Source organism: Dunckerocampus dactyliophorus, chromosome 11, assembly GCF_027744805.1.
Source record: "Dunckerocampus dactyliophorus isolate RoL2022-P2 chromosome 11, RoL_Ddac_1.1, whole genome shotgun sequence".
NCBI lineage: Eukaryota > Metazoa > Chordata > Actinopteri > Syngnathiformes > Syngnathidae > Dunckerocampus > Dunckerocampus dactyliophorus.
The window spans coordinates 931,855-948,064 of NC_072829.1; the positions used below are offsets into that span (position 1 = coordinate 931,855).

General features: G+C 43.1%; 1 protein-coding gene across 2 annotated transcripts in view; it reads left to right on the top strand.

Moving 5' to 3' along the window:
* mcf2a (MCF.2 cell line derived transforming sequence a) overlaps positions 1-16,210 on the top strand; it is a 28,029-nt gene that overhangs the window by 2,386 nt on the left and 9,433 nt on the right. For both annotated transcript variants that reach the window (XM_054791790.1, XM_054791789.1), the window contains exons 2-18: positions 5,891-5,959; positions 6,034-6,148; positions 7,683-7,773; positions 10,430-10,549; positions 10,635-10,751; positions 11,174-11,323; positions 11,387-11,505; positions 11,575-11,689; positions 11,805-11,924; positions 13,791-13,982; positions 14,041-14,232; positions 14,309-14,480; positions 14,729-14,805; positions 14,895-14,980; positions 15,068-15,134; positions 15,247-15,362; positions 15,455-15,524. In XM_054791790.1, the coding sequence (XP_054647765.1) occupies positions 5,891-5,959; positions 6,034-6,148; positions 7,683-7,773; positions 10,430-10,549; positions 10,635-10,751; positions 11,174-11,323; positions 11,387-11,505; positions 11,575-11,689; positions 11,805-11,924; positions 13,791-13,982; positions 14,041-14,232; positions 14,309-14,480; positions 14,729-14,805; positions 14,895-14,980; positions 15,068-15,134; positions 15,247-15,362; positions 15,455-15,524 (1,988 nt within the window). The remainder of the gene's footprint in view (positions 1-5,890; positions 5,960-6,033; positions 6,149-7,682; positions 7,774-10,429; positions 10,550-10,634; positions 10,752-11,173; positions 11,324-11,386; positions 11,506-11,574; positions 11,690-11,804; positions 11,925-13,790; positions 13,983-14,040; positions 14,233-14,308; positions 14,481-14,728; positions 14,806-14,894; positions 14,981-15,067; positions 15,135-15,246; positions 15,363-15,454; positions 15,525-16,210) is intronic.

Sequence of the window (16,210 nt, forward strand, 5' to 3'; positions counted from 1 at the left end):
TGTTGATATATAATTTATCTTGTTTAATTATATTATTATCACGCACCGCAGATCAATAACCGCTGCATTAGCGTGTGCTTGTGTACCTAATAAAGTAATGTACTGTATGTTTTCAAAAGAAAAAGACTAGTGGTACCGAATCGTAATGTGTGAGTTTTTCCTGGAGAATTCCCCCCCACCAGGAGGCTAATAGGATTACCTTGGCAGGCTTGGCTTATTGTTTAATTAATGGCCCTTTGCCTTTCCTGCCTAAGATGGTTGATTGTAGCTGCTGGTGTATAGAAACACAGCACAGCACAGTATCCTTTAGTTCAATGCTGGACAACTTTTTCTTTTTTTTTTCTTTTGCCCCACACTTGTTTGATTTTGTGTTATGTAATCCCCTAATCTGGAAAGGGATCAAGTGTATGCAACAGACACTCGCATGCAAACTTTATGGGAACCCAATATGTGTCCCATGAATTACGTCGAGTGTATTCCAGCAAGTCAGAAGGTCAGTTAGCTGCATTCGACACTCGCGTTGCGCAAGGTTGACAGCTGACTACTCAAAACCAGTGCAAGCTTCTTGACAGTGCTAACTATGCAAGTCAGTTTTCCTCATTTAAACGCCACCTCACTGCCTCATGAACTCATATTTAATAGTTACTATTTGTTAATACAGTAATCCCTATCTTATTGCAGTTAATTGGTGATATGTGAATTTCCACAAAGTAGGATTCACTATTAATTATTTTTTTCATAGTTATGGCATAGAAAACCTGTTTACAAACTTCTAAATGCAGGTTTTAACATTATTAGAGCCCTTGAGACATGAAATAACACCCCTATGGTCACCTTTACTTTTGTATTACCCAATACAGTAGATATAATCACAGAAAATAAGACATATTAGACAGAAATAAGATCACATTGACGCACACATTAGCAGTTCCTTGTGTTTTTTTTTCTGGACAGCGTATTTCTTTGTGGCTTTAAATGGCTTTACACTCGTGTTAGCCGATATAGTAGACAGAATAAGAGTAAATAAGCCATGGAAGACCTAAATAAAACTCCTGGCCCAGCAGTGTCACAGTAAATTTGTTCCCTAGGGAACCTTAGTGAGGAACCTTAGTGTCTGTTTCACCAAAGTTACTGACACCTAGTGGCCAATGGAGAATACTACATTCACAATTCCAATCTTCATTTAGTTGATATTTCTGGCCCTCAGCACCACATCTTTTCCTTTTTCACCATCAATGACACCTTTCTGCAGTCTGAAAAAGCTCAAGAAAAAGCAACCTGCAGAGTCAATCCCACATTTGGAGGCTCACCAACACGATGACACATGACAGCAGCTCAGACGCTGCTTTTTTGTTCAACTTCAGAGCTGTTTTTCACTCAAACATCTTCTGATTTGTTTGACTTGCTGAACTTTTTGTCCTGAATGATGGAATATCATTTTTCTCCTTTTCAGTAGAAGGCGTAGCCTGTGGGGAAGTGGATTACTTTGGTGTACCTTTACGTCTTCCTCAGCGGCACCTGCTGGTCTTTGGAACGGGGGGAGGTGATGGGGGTGTGACATACATTTAATATGATTTTAGCAACGCTGTCTGCTGCCATGATGGCTGTGCTAACCAGCAAGCTACCCCTCCCACAGAGCTGATATCATTTAGTCAACCAACAAACAAACAAAACTGCTTGACTTCCAGTGTAGTTGGTGCGTATCTACTTTTTTCTGCTGTGGACTAGAATGCTTTCACACGCTACTGATCCTTCTTCTGGTGCTGGCACATGGTCTTGACCCACAAATGAGGGCAGTGTGTGTGATTCCAAACGTGGTTGCACGTGCACAAGCGGATTGTACGCTTTGTGGGGATTACACGCGTTTGCATTTTGGGTTTTAAGAAAAAGAAAGGGCTTTGGTATTTTCTGCTGCCAATGTGACTGGTGTGTGTGTGTGTGTGTGTGTGTGTGTGTGTGTGTGTGTAGAAGGTCCGTGTAGTCCTTTCCTTCCTTCCTGTCCAACACACATTTCAAACACATCACATCACTTGTGCACACTTGAGGGATTTGTTGGGATTTGTACGGGTGACAAACCAACCTTGTTTTCACCAACATTCCTCTGCTCTGCTCCACATGATCCCATTTTCACCTTAGCAAAGGAATCAATTCTCCCAGGAAAAGCACACTATAACAGTACACTACACTACACCACAGTACAGCACACTACACTACACCACAGTACAATAACAGTACACTACACTACACCACAGTACAGCACACTACACTACACCACAGTACAATAACAGTACACTACACTACACCACACTACAGTACACTACACTACACCACAGTACAATAACAGTACACTACACTACACCACAGTACAATAACAGTACACTACACCACAGTACAATAACAGTACACTACACTACACCACACTACAGTACACTACACTACACCACAGTACAATAACAGTACACTACATTACGCCACAGTACAATAAAAGTACACTACACTACACTACAGTACAATAACAGTGCACTACACTACACCACAGTACAATAACAGTACACTACACAACACTACCGTACAATAACAGTATAGTACACTATACTACAGTACAGTACAATAACAGTACACTACACTACACGACAGTACAATAACAGTATAGTACACTACACTACAGTACAGTACAATAACAGTACACTACACTACACGACAGTACAATAACAGTATAGTACATTACACTACAGTACAATAATAGTATAGTGCACCACACTGCAGTACAGTACAATAACAGTACACTACACTTCAGGACAGTACAATAACAGTATAGTACATTACACTACAGTACAATAATAGTATAGTACCGTACAATAACAGTACACTACACTACACTACAGTACAATAACAGTACACATAGTATAGTACAATATAACAACAGTAAACTATAGTACAGTACATTAACAGTACAGTACACTACAGTACAATAACAGTTCAGTAGGGCACATTACAGTAGAGTATACATTAGTGCACTATAGTACAGTACAGTACAGTAAAGTACAGTACAGTGCACTATAGTACAGTAGATAAGAGTAGAGTACATTAGAGAACGCTACAGTAGATTACAGTAGGGTACACTACAGTACAATTCAGTAACGTAAAGTAGAGTAGAGTAGAGTAGAGTAGAGTACATGTGTGCTTGCTTATCCAGGTCATTGTTGTGTGTGTGTGTGTGTGTGTGTGTGTGTGTGTGTGTGTGTGTGTGAGACGTCATTGCTGACGTGTGTGTTCACGTCTCACATAAGGATTGTGGATGAATTCCAAAAAAAGTGCACTTTTCCATGAAGTCACAGCAAGCATCCTATTGATTTTTTTACATGATGTTTTTTATGTCTGTGTAGGCTCTCAGTCGTACAGGAGTTGTCCATTGAGGGAAAGGCTTCTTGAGACGTCATCTGTACTTCTGTGAAGAAGGTGTCGGACGTTTCGCTCCTCATCCGAAGAGCTTCGTCAGCGAACTAATAAGTGCTGGTAGCTTAGGCCTTAAATACAGTAAGATTAAGAGTGAAGTCTGAAAAACTCCAGAGGATCTTATGGCGACACAAAATTCCTACCTATTTCAAACCAGTAAATACCCTGAGACAAAAATGAGTGCATCCTAAAGACAAGGCTCCAAACCAGAAACAGAGCAATGTGGTCTATTCCATCCACTGTAAAGATGAGGAATGCAAAGAGCACTACATTGGGGAAACTAAGCAAATGCTCCAAAAAAGGCTTTATCAGCATCGCAGGGATAATTCTAGTGGTCCTCAATCAGCAGTACATCTCCACCTTAAAGCTACCAATCACTCTTTTCAGGACAGCGATGTAAAGATTTTGGCCAAAGAAAACAGATGGTTTGAAAGAGGAGTAAAGGAAGCTATTTTTGTCAAACAACAGAACCCATCATTGAATCGGAATGGTGGTTTGAGGTTTAATTTGGACCCTGTGTTCAGCAGGTTACTGAGACCAAAACCCACAGCTCTTAGTCTTGCAAATGAGGTGGAGCCAGGGCCGAGCCAGAACAATAGATGCTAACGAGCCAGTATCAGAGTCGTTCATACCCAACTCAGGGAGCGACACTTCCCTTTTATCGGAGGTGCTAATAGCAGGAGAGGATTATACCACTACTCCGCCCAGGCTTAGTGTAAGGAACCAATAGGAGGAGGGTGTTGGCACACCAATTCCGCCCACTCTTACTGTATTTAAGGCCTAGGCTACCAGCACTTGTTAGTTCGCTGACGAAGCTCTTCGGATGAGGAGCGAAACATCCGACACCTTCTTCACAGAAGTACAGATGACGTGTCAAGATGATGTTTTTTATGTTGTGGCGTTTCATTTTCTCCTGGCTGTTGATCAAGCGTGACGTGTCAGCAAACTTGTTGCTTATGTAGTCCTGGCATCTAAAGTTGTGGTGCCACGTTGGTTCATGATGTCAAGTAAGACAAGGTAACTTTAGCCCGCCCCTCCCTGCGGCCCGGCTCTGTTACACACATGAAATATTCACCTGGTCGCAGTGGAGCTCATTACGTCGTCCTTGGAGGACGTGCCAGACTTGGTTACGGATGACAAGTCCACGAAACGCAAACGTCTCTCTCACACTTGCTCATCTTTTTCACTCATTTTGCTTTGTTGTGCTCAAATTCATTCATTCTCTGTGAAACATGAGCACACGGTGCATTGGGATCCAGCTGTTATCATTATTATTAGATATATAGTTTATATTATATCACAGCAGGTTGTAATACTAAAGGTTTTCTTTCAGCGAGAACCACAAAGTGAAAAATGAAAGGATGCAACTTTGCCACTTTGCCACTTTGATATTTTATAAAGCAACACGTGTACTGTAGATATGCTAACAAGTTGTATTCATCTCAGCTGTACTGTACTGAAAACGCCTTTTATCAATAGCAACTTCACTCTTTGCTCTTTTCCACCATTTTGACTGTTTTTTTTTAAATGTTCCCAATATTTCAACTTTCTTCTTAAATAATCTTGGTAAACTTTCTTCTTGGGATATTATGACTTTATTCCCATCAACCCAGTTATCCAAAAATGACAACATTATTTAGTTTTGTTTCTCACAATGTTACAATTTTTAAAAAAAGAACATATTTTTTCTTGAATATGTCAACTCTATGCGACCAACATGACATTATTTTTCCTCGTAATATTACAGGTTTATTCTCGTAAAACTGTAACTTTTGTCTCTGGTGGGAATACAACGTTTTTCTCTTTAATATTTTGACTTTGTTCTTGTAGAATTACAGACCGTTTCCCCCCCATTTCTGCTGCTTTTTAATATTCCAACTTTCTTCTTGCACATTTTGAAGACTTTATTCCCAACTTTGTTCTCGTATCATTGTAACTTTTTCCACAGCTTAATTTTCAAAAAATTAGAACTTCATTCATTGTTTTGTTTCTTTAATAGTCATTTAAAAAAATAGAATCTTTTTTTTTAAGTATTTCAACTTGATGTTCCAAAAATGATGTTATTTTTTTGTCATAATATTATGACATTATTCTTGTCAAATGACTGCAGATTTTTCCATTTTTGCTGTTATTGTTTTTTTTCTAGTTTTCTTGTTAAATTATATATTTTTAAAATGTGCCGTTGGCCATTAAAAAAAGTTGTTGCTGTGCCGCAGACGAGAGTTGAAATAGTTGGAAAATTCAAACAAAAAAACTGCAGAAACTGCTTTCATTTTATGAGAATAAAGTCAAAATAGAAGGAGAAAAAAAGGTGCAATTTTATGAAAATAAACTTGCAATATTGTGAGGAAAGATAATGTCATCTTATAAGCAGAGAGTTGAAATAGACCCACCAGCCGGGCCATTTGTTTAAGACCTGAACGTTGTCTTGCAGAGGTAACTGTTCCAATGAGCATTAAGGAGGCCGGAGGCTACATAGAGAAGCAGGTTGCATACCTGTCAGGTGAGCTCTTCCACTTGATGTACTGTAAGTTGTGTGTTAACTCCACTTGAGCGTGTAATCCTTTGTTTGACCAGGTGGGCGTGGAGAAGACTCCAGCGTGATCATCACGCTCCCAGAATGCTCAGCTTTCCGGGACATACCAGAGGAGGCCTTGGCTCAAGTCTTCACGTACCTCACGCTCATCCCTCGGTGTGTGCGCTCACGTCACCGTCACTGCAGTGCACCAAATACTCGTCGTTACATTTTGATCACAGTCCGGGCCGACCCGGCTGGACACTGAGTCAGATGTTCCTGCTGATGCCAGCGATAGCGCCAACGCTCCAGGGCATTCTCACATGGCACTGCAGTCTATCTACACTCACTTTCACTCCCTCTAACACCAACACTGCTATTTTACTGCTCTGCTTTTTACATTTAATACAGCGGTGAGGGGGTACAATTTCAAATTCAACTGAAATATTGGGCAAAAACGTATGCTTCTTTGACTTTTTGTAGGTTTTTTTCAACACCCCAAAAGGAGAAGCACCTCCACATGGCAGTCATGGTAACGGTTCAGTTGATATCAAACATGCGTAACTCATTCAATCCCTTTTTTCATTTTTCAAAGACAACCCCTTCAGTAGCGCCCGTTTTAGACCATTTTCACGGATCTCTCAAGGCACACAGGACGTTGTGTTGTATGGTTATAGAAACACGGAACCTACTAAAGGAAACATTACACTCCCATCTTTCATCAGAGAAAAAAGGTTGTTTCTACCTTTTCCGTTCTTTAGTAATCAGCAGTAGAACATTGGTAACTTTCAGGAAAATATCAGTTCCTGACTAAAACGGGGAGAAAACCAGCTTTTTGTGAAAAGATACATTTCAAGCGTAACTTTCACTTTGACACAAAAATGTATAACAACTACACCAACATAACACAAAAAGGGGTTGTTGTGCATCAAAATAACAGTTTATTTACAAATGTAACACCATCAACTATTTACAATTTTCACATTTGGAACTGAACTGCATTTGTGTGCACACGTGTGCGCGCGCACACTACATTCCTCCACGTCCTCCTTCCGTCCTCATGATCCCTGCCGAGCGCTTATCAAATGCACTTGTGCCACCTTGTGGCTGCTTTTATGGCTTAAAATTGCTCTGAAGTGAAATCCATTAGTTGGGAGTTGCATCATCACCTCTTTTTGCCTCTCGTGCAAAAAGACGTATAGATACGTTGTTGGGATCGGGTGTTTGGGATTATAAAAACGTATAAATACGTCTTTGGTACTGAATCGGTTAAGCATTCCCACGTGGATGCTCTCTTGTTGTCAAATTGAAGGTACAATGCTAACTTCTTTTTACGCTCGTGTAAAAGTAAAGAATGCAGAAAAAAAGCAAGTTAGAGAAAAAGTGCACCTTTCCTTTAGCATCACTTGGTAATGCCCAGGTTGTTGCTCCACAGAACTCTTCGAGTCCAACGAAAACATTTTGTCGTTCCAGCTAGCTGTATACTGCTTCCATGATGACTGTGCCACATTAGCAGAGAAAGGACAGGGAGATTTGGCAGGGCTCGATATGTTCCTGCCAAATTGGTCAATAACGCCACGCTAGTAAGCCGCCTTATTGATATGATGGAGCACTGTGGACCTACTTGCCTGTCGTGACCAAAATCATGCTATTTGTGCTACTTTAGAAAGGAAATGTGTTATTTTGTGCCTAACAACAATTTTATCCACAGGACCAGGCAACCAGGAGTCAAGTTTATCATCATTTTAGACCGGAGGCTGGACACGTGGGCTTCTATCAAGACTGCACTTGCCAGAATAGCAGTGAGTTGTTTATATTTTCTGCTTACAGTGGCACCTCGGTTAGCATCCGCCCCCGGTTAACATGATTTTCAGTTAATGTCAAAAATGTATGCCAAAACTTTGCCACGGTTTGCGTGCATTCTGTGGTTAGCGTGCAACACAGCCTTTTATTAATACACTGCGCCAGTCCAACCGTGTTCTTAATGCTTTGTTATCACAAAACGCCCTTAGCTTCGAACAAAGAAGCTACCTTGCTAAGTTACAAAATGGCAGCTGGAACTGGAAGCCAGCTAAAAAAATTTAACGCAAAATACGTTTTTATAGTTTTACATGCATGAAAGAATTGTAAATGCATATAACTGATGAATGAATGGAATAAATGAACATTTAAGGTTGCTTTTTGCCTTCACTGAGGCCGTGATTCTTGATGTGGGTGTTCCCAAAGACACCATGTGGCAGCGAGAAGCCACCCGAACTCCACCTTCCTGCTTTGCCATGACTTACAGTATTTCTTGAATTCAATCGTGTTTCTCACCTTCTTTATCAAAATGCAAATGGCTCCATTTTGGGTGACTGCGGTGAGAAACACGATTGAATTCAATAAATAACTCAAAAACAGCAAAACAGGAAGGTGGAGTCCTGCCGGTTGCAGTCGGCACTAGCTCAAGCACTTGGAAGGTAAATAGGCTCAAGTTAGCGACCAACAACCAAAACTGACTGAAATTCATAGAATCTGTGCATTATTAAGAATAAAAAACTGCGTACTTAAGGGTATTCATGACAAAGAAATATGTGAAACTGTCATTTTGACATTTTATTATTAAAGAAACAAATTTATCACCACATAACACACAAAACTGGTACCATTTAGTATTACAAATAATACAAATATATTTAGATAAGTAAATATATTCGTCTAAACGTTTTACAATAAAATTGAAACTAGTAAATCAAATCAAATAAAAATAAAATAACATTTTTTGGACATGCATTATTTCCAGGCTTTCACGAGCCACGTTGAATGATATGACGGGCCGAATGTGGCCCCCGCGTCTTGAATTTGACACCTACAGTATGTTTCACAAGTATCACACGTATGCTAAAGTATTTACAGCGGCACAGCCTAATCTCGGACCGTAAGAGAACTATTCATTGAAGAATACTTCTAATATTCTGCTTTAGCAGTACAGCCTGAGATGCATTATTGCTGACTCATATACTCATTGAAATGCAAACAACAACCCCCCAAAAAGTGTGATGACGTGGGGCTCTGCAGAGAGCGAGGATGAGGATGAGGATGAGGATGCAGACTGAAGAGTGTGTGATGTGTGAGCGAGGCTGCTGATGCTGCAGCCGGATGGAGATGGATGTGTCTTATTACCATCACATCATGGATGAAAGATGCTGCCCAGGACGACTTGCAGAGATCCAGAGCAGCACGGTAATGAGCCGTGGATGTTTTAGGAGTTCGGGTGAAGTTTCAGGGTGGGGATGCTGCAGTGTGTGTGTGTGTGTGTGTGTGTGTGTGTGTGTGTGTGTGTAGCGTGCTTTTGCTTAGTCATGCAAGAGGCTTCCTGTGTGGGGAAAGTGAGATTCATCACGCATGCTTACGTGCACGCTCCTGACTAACATGCACGACGTCACTCGGTGGAGGGCAAGTGGGGGCAAATGAATGTCAACCGCTGCATCATCCTGCAACGTGACACACTACTTTGCCTAGTGTACTCTTATCTACCTTGTCATCCCGTGACTTCAGCAGGCTGCCAGAAGCAGCTGCCCAGTACAACCTCGTTAATAATCCCAGCTTGCTCAAACTCAGCACTAAAAATGCATCCTTTTTAATGCAGCTTTTGTATGGGGGTGCAGCTTTAAGGAAGACATAATAAACATTGTCATCATAGTACTGCAGAAATATTCAATAACAACCGGGGATGACTCCCCCCGATGTTATTATTCTTATGTTGTGTATTATGTCATAGCGTCACACTTTGACCCGACCAAACGGTTCATAGAAGCACATGAATATCAATGAAACCACAAGGAATACACAATGTATGCTAGTCAAACCCCCCCACATGAGGAGCACTCTGCTCTTTTTAATGACCTACTGCATAAAGCACTAGTCAGAGCTCCGTGACCGGAGGACGGTGCTGTTTTTACGGATCTGCTGCATAAAGGCAAGTCAGGAGTGCTCTGCTGTTTTTAAGAACCTACAACAGAATTGCTAGTCAAAGATCCTCAATACTGTATGACGGGAGCACTCTGCAGTTTTTAAGTGTATACTGCATAAATGCAAGTCAAAGATCCTTTACGTGTCAGGAGAACTCTTCTGCAAATAAACACTGGTCAAAGATCCTCTATATGACAGGAGCACTCTGCTGTTTTTAAAGATCTACTGCATAAATGCAAGTCAAAGATCCTTTACGTGTCAGGAGAACTCTTCTGCAAATAAACACTGGTCAAAGATCCTCTATTTGACAGGAGCACTCTGCTGTTTTTAAGGATCTACTGCATAAATGTAAGTCAAAGATCCTTTATGTGGCATGGGCACTCTTTTGCAAATCAAAGATCCTCTATATAACTGGAATGCTGAACTGGTTTAAGGACCTAGTCCAAAAACGCTTGTGAAAGAGGAAAGAGTGATTGAAGTGAACACCATTTTGTTGTTCAAATCCAGGCCTCCTTTCCGGGGAACCTCCACCTGGTCTTGGTGCTCCGACCCACCAGCTTCTTCCACCGCACCGTCACCGACATCGGCTTCCGCTTTGGCCAGGAGGACTTCATGCTGAAGATGCCGGTAAGACGAGCCCGCTTTGCAAAAAGCAAAGCATTGCAAGTCTTATTAGCACGCGTGATGAAAACTAGACCATGTGAGCGTTCAGGTGGTGATGCTGAGCTCCGTCACGGACCTGCTGAAGTACATCGACGAGAACCAGCTGACATCCGAGTTTGGAGGCACTCTGGACTACTGTCATAGCGACTGGATCCTTTTAAGAACGGTAAAAGAAATCAACACCAAAACATTAGCGACTAGAACGAGACTAGAAGGATTGTATGAGCGTCAAAGAGGCACAATATCAGGAGAACCAGAGTATAGAGGGGGAGGAGCCACCTGCTGTGGCCCAGCAAGGTGCACTGTATTCGGGCACACGCTCCGAGTAGCCAGTGTGACGCCACGGAGGTCTCTGGCAAACCTTTTGCTCTTTTCAAATGCCGCGGTAATCTCGCCTCATTGGAGCATTTTTTAAAGTATCGGTTATCGGAGCTATTTTTAATGTTATGGGAATTATCGGTATGACGTCCTAATTCCGTCATAGCGGCCTGATAGTTATGGTGCACCTCTAATGAGCACGAAGTAGGAAAAAATCTGCTTTTCCAGAAGGCAATCATGCAGAAGAAGTTGCTTATGTTTCTATTGCAGGCAATTGAAAGTTTTGCCGTCACGGTGAAGGACATGGCGCACATGCTGCAGGCCTTCGGCACCGAACTGGCCGAGACGGAACTACCCGGCGAGGGCGGCACCCTCGAGCGTCTCCTGGAGTCTCACAATGACAAATACAGGAAGCTGAAAGTGCGTCCAGAAGTGCTTCATGTCTTGTAGTTGATGATGTAGCATGCTGTTTCTCTGTGGCAGGAGGCCATTAGATCTTTGTCCAGAGAGGGTCAGCACCTTCTCTCCAGCCTGGAGACAACCAGGGGGGACAGTGATGACTCTCAGTGGGATGTCAAGCTGGACTGGGAGACGGTTCATCGGTGAGATCCTCTCTCATCGATTGTGCCGTCTCGTAGAAGACGATGACGTTACCGGTTTGTCTTTTCTAGGCTCCTCAATCAACTGAGAGACATGGAGTCAGCCTTTGATGGCTTCTTTGACAAGCACCACCTGAAACTGCATCAGTACCTGCAGCTGCTCACGTATGAGAAAAGCTTTCAAGAGGTGACTGGAACGTCCACACACGGTCTGCTTTGGTTGTTTGCGCTGTGCGTGAAAACACTGTAGGATTTCAGATCCTCGCTAGCCATCATTTTGTGTCCCTGCTGTTTGCCGTCAGATGGAGTCGTGTCTGGAGCGTCTGGCGTCTCAGGAGGGAGAGCTGTCCACACATGTTGACACTCTGGCTCAAGCCGAGCAGGCTCTCAAACGGCTGGACACTTTGGAATCGTTTGCGCAGGTTTGTTTCACGGCCCGTCTTCTACAATACAACTCATAAGCGTCTGCAAACACACAAAGACTGCATGGATGCAGACTGTCATGACTTGGTCCACAGCGTGTCTCCCACCTTCTGACGAGGACTGGGGAAGATATCCAATCGTTTTGCCCTCTGTTGACATGCATTATTAGTACAGGACAATTGATTATCTCCAGGTTGATCAAATACAGTGCTGCCTTGATTAGTGGCATGAACCCCTTCCAGAAGGTCCGACTCAAACCAAAACGGACTCTAACCAAGGCAAGTTTTCCCATGGAAAATAATGTAAATCCAATTAATCCATTCCAGACACCCAAAACTGTTCACACAAAACACATTTTATGGACAATAATTATAGTTTTACATGCAGAAAATGATGGATAACTGAACGTTTAACATCACATTTACCTAGTTTTGTAAATAAGCATAACACAAATTAAAGACATTATTCTGCTGCAACCACAATTTGCAAAAAAAATCTTTTTTACACCATTCTAGAACCAAAAGACAACCCCTTCAGTAGCGGCCATTTTAGATTATTTGGACTGATCTTTCAAGCCACACACAGTGTGTTGTAGTGTTATAGAAACATGGAACCTACCAAAAGAAACATTAGACTCCCGCTTTGATCAGAAAAAAAGTTTGTTTCTACCTTATTGCGTTCTTTAGTAATCAACAGTAGAACATGGGTACTTTCAGGAAAATATCAGCTCCCGACTAAAACAGATTTTTGTGAAAAGCATAACTTTCACTCTGATACAAATATCTTTGCTTTTGTGACAGCTCAAATGTCTAAACAACTATACCAACGTAAACAACACAAAAAAGGGTTTGTTTTACATCAAAATAACAATTTATTTACAAATATAACACCATGAACTATTTACAATTTTCACATTTGGAACTAAACTATGTGCGTGCACTTGTTTGCGTGTGTATGCATGTGTGTGTGTGTGTGTATGCATTAAAATTTCATGCCTTAAAATGTCCGTACAATGCGTAAGCTTCTGCACGCTACACTCCTCCATGCGCCTCCACTTCCTCCTTGCTGTCGAGTGTGTTTTTACATGCAAGTGATCCATGCCGAGCTCTTATCAAATACACTTCTGCCACCGTTTTTGGCCGTTTTTATGCCTTCAAACTGCTCTAAAAGTGACATCTATTAGTGTACAGTTGCGTCATCCCCTATTTTTGCCTCTCGCACAAAAAAATGTAAAATACGTATGGAATCTGTCAGTACTTCCCAGCTCCAGTAGGTGGTGCTGGTGAATGAAATAAAATAAGGTAAGAATAAGTGTAATTGTAGGTTTATTGCTATTTTGTTGTATTTATGCTAATATTACTGTACAATATTTAGTAGAAGTAGAAGGTTTGGGTAAAAATATATTTATAGTAAGTATTTTAGGAATATAATGTATTTAATAGTTACTATTTATAGTTACTAATTACTATTTATGAAAAGTATGTGATGTGTATGAATGGTATGACTTGCAAGTAAGTATATTTAGACTCACCTGCACATGGCTCCATGCATTCATCCATTTTGTGTACGGCTTCACTTGTCCCTGTTGGGGTCAAAGGTGAGCTGGAGTCTATCCCAGGTGACGTTTTGGGTCCACCCTGAACTTGCAGTCAGAGCGCATCAAGACAAACGAGCTTTCACACTCACGTGCATAAAATGAGTCCCCAGTTAACCGAGCTTGCATGAGAGCACTGCTCCCTGCTGTGGGATTAATAAAGTACTACTACTACTACTACTACTACTACTACTCACGGTCAAATCACATCATTTCCCGGATGAGTTGATAGAATTAAGAGTTAGTTTATTTGCTGTCTTGGTCCCAACAGGAAGTGACGTCACGTGCACAGATGGTCATCCTCCACGGCCACCAGCTTTCAGCAGGTCACCACTACGCCACCGCTCTCATCATGCAACGCTGCAACGAGCTGCGCCATCACTGTGATACCGTCGGTACCGCTCTGGCAACCAAACGCTGTCGTCTCCTGCAAACGCACCGATTGCTGCTATCTCTGGACCGGGTACGGACAGGATGTCCATGCGTGGACCCGTGCTGGTCTTCATGGTGCTCTCCTTCAGGCTCAGACCTGGTGTGACGATGGAGCGTATATGCTGGCCAATCAGCTGGTGGAGAAGTTCCAATCCAAGGAGGGGGCTCAGGCTGCTTTGAAGGCCATTGAGAGCTTCCTGGAAGGGGCGCCGTCTTTGGTGACATCAGGAGCTGGCGTTCTGGCGCTGGAGTATGAGGCCGTCATCACCCCTCAGCTGCAGGTCCGCAACATTTCGCCAAACTCCAAAATAGCACAACATCAGACCCTCATCTAGCGTCCTCATCTTCATACATCAGGTAAAGATGGACAAAACCTTTGAGAAGCATGCAGCCGTGCAGCAGATGATCCGGAACAGACAGGCCAGTCTCAGGAAGCTGGCTGACAAACACGTTCGACCCGTCCAGCTGGTGGCCCCCCGTGCTGAGAACCCGCCTCGCTCTAAATCGCCCATCTTCTCCCCCAAGCACGGTGCAGTATATGGATTTTAAAATATATATTCTCTCAGAACTCGCGCATGAAGGTTACGGTGATACCGTGCAATCACGTCCCCTAGTGAGCGATGAGGGCAGGACGGTATCGGTACAGGATATCACAGCAGTGCCAGGATGCACCCCCATTTGAACAGTGACTACTACCATCCACCTCCTGTGTCTCACAGACGCGACATGTTTTTGGGAACTCAGCTAAGACTAAGTTTGATCATCTGCCTTTTCCAGCGGATGGTTTGAAATTCACCTTTGACCTCCCGCTTCCTGGAAAGAGGATGTCCCGCAAAGGCCCCAACCTTCGCACAGTGAGAAACACACACACACACACACACACTGGTCTTTGTCGCAGCGGGATGATGACACATGTACGTACAGTGTTGACGTGTGTTTTCAGATCGAGGTCATTCATGACTACCGGGAGAGCCGCAGCTGCGTGACGTACGGCGTGGAAGGAGAGGACAGCCCGGACGTCCTCAAGCGGTGAGGAGGAGGAGACGCCGCTCCTGTCCATCTGTTTGTCTCCGGAACTAACTTCTGTGTGTGTGTGTGTGTGTGTGCGCGTCCCAGTCATGTGATGAGGGAACTCATTGAGACGGAGAGGATCTACGTGGAAGAGCTGCTGTCGGTTCTTCTGGTGAAAACAAGACCTCCTTGTCTCCAGTCAGCGTGTGACCTGGACCAGCTTGCTGACTGTGATGTGTGTGTGTGCGTGCGCGTGTGTGTGTGTGTGGTCGGCCTGTTCGCAGGGCTATAAGGCCCAGATGGACAACCCGCTTCTGTCGGGTCTCCTGCCGCCCGCCCTGCGCAGCAAGAGAGGCGTCCTGTTTGGAAACGTGTCCGAAATCTACAATTTCCACAGCAGGCATGCATGAAAACATTTGTCGTCTCTAAGTCATCTACTTGACTGCATACAAACACACGCTGTCTTTCTTTTCTTTTTGGGGGGGAGCGTAGGGTGTTCCTCCAGGACCTGGAGGGATGCCTGGAGACCCCTGAAGGTGTGGGAATCTGCTTTCTAGCGAAGGTGAGAATGCAGTTCTTTTTTTTATTTTTTTAGAAAATAGAATTATTATGAATTATAATTATTCTTTAGCTTCCTGTAAAGTGCTGTCAAAACAGTATAGTTTTTTTCCACACTTTGCACGATTTCAAACTGCTCTGTCCTGAAATGTAGTTTTAATTAGGGATGCCCGATATCGGCCTGATATTGGCATAAAAATGCAATATCGGCTAATATCGGGAACCTTTTTTTCCCTATAATGAAAGCCCTTGAAGCGCCAAAGTCGCAGACAAGCAACATTGCTGAATTTGCTGCTAATATGACGCCTCATGTAGTGAATACTTTATACCAGCAGATGGCAGACATCTCCTACTTCAATCTGAGCAACATTTGCGGGAGCTTCTGTGCAAAGTTTGGGAGTTTATAGACTTTGAAGCTCCGTTTGCCTGCAGCAGCCGGTCCCGCCATAACAGTCCACACGCAGTACTTAATGGTGGTGGTGGTGGTGGTGGTGGTGGGGGGGGGGGGGGGGGGGGGGGGGGGGGGGATGTAAAAAAAACAAGGAAGTAGCGTCAGGCAGACGGGGGGGGGGAATGTAAAAAAAACCAAGGAAGTAGCGTCAGGCAGACGTGGTACTGATGCTGTATCACTTAGCATCACAACAGATATGTGTTAGGATAGATGGATACGGAACAGATCACGTCAAATGT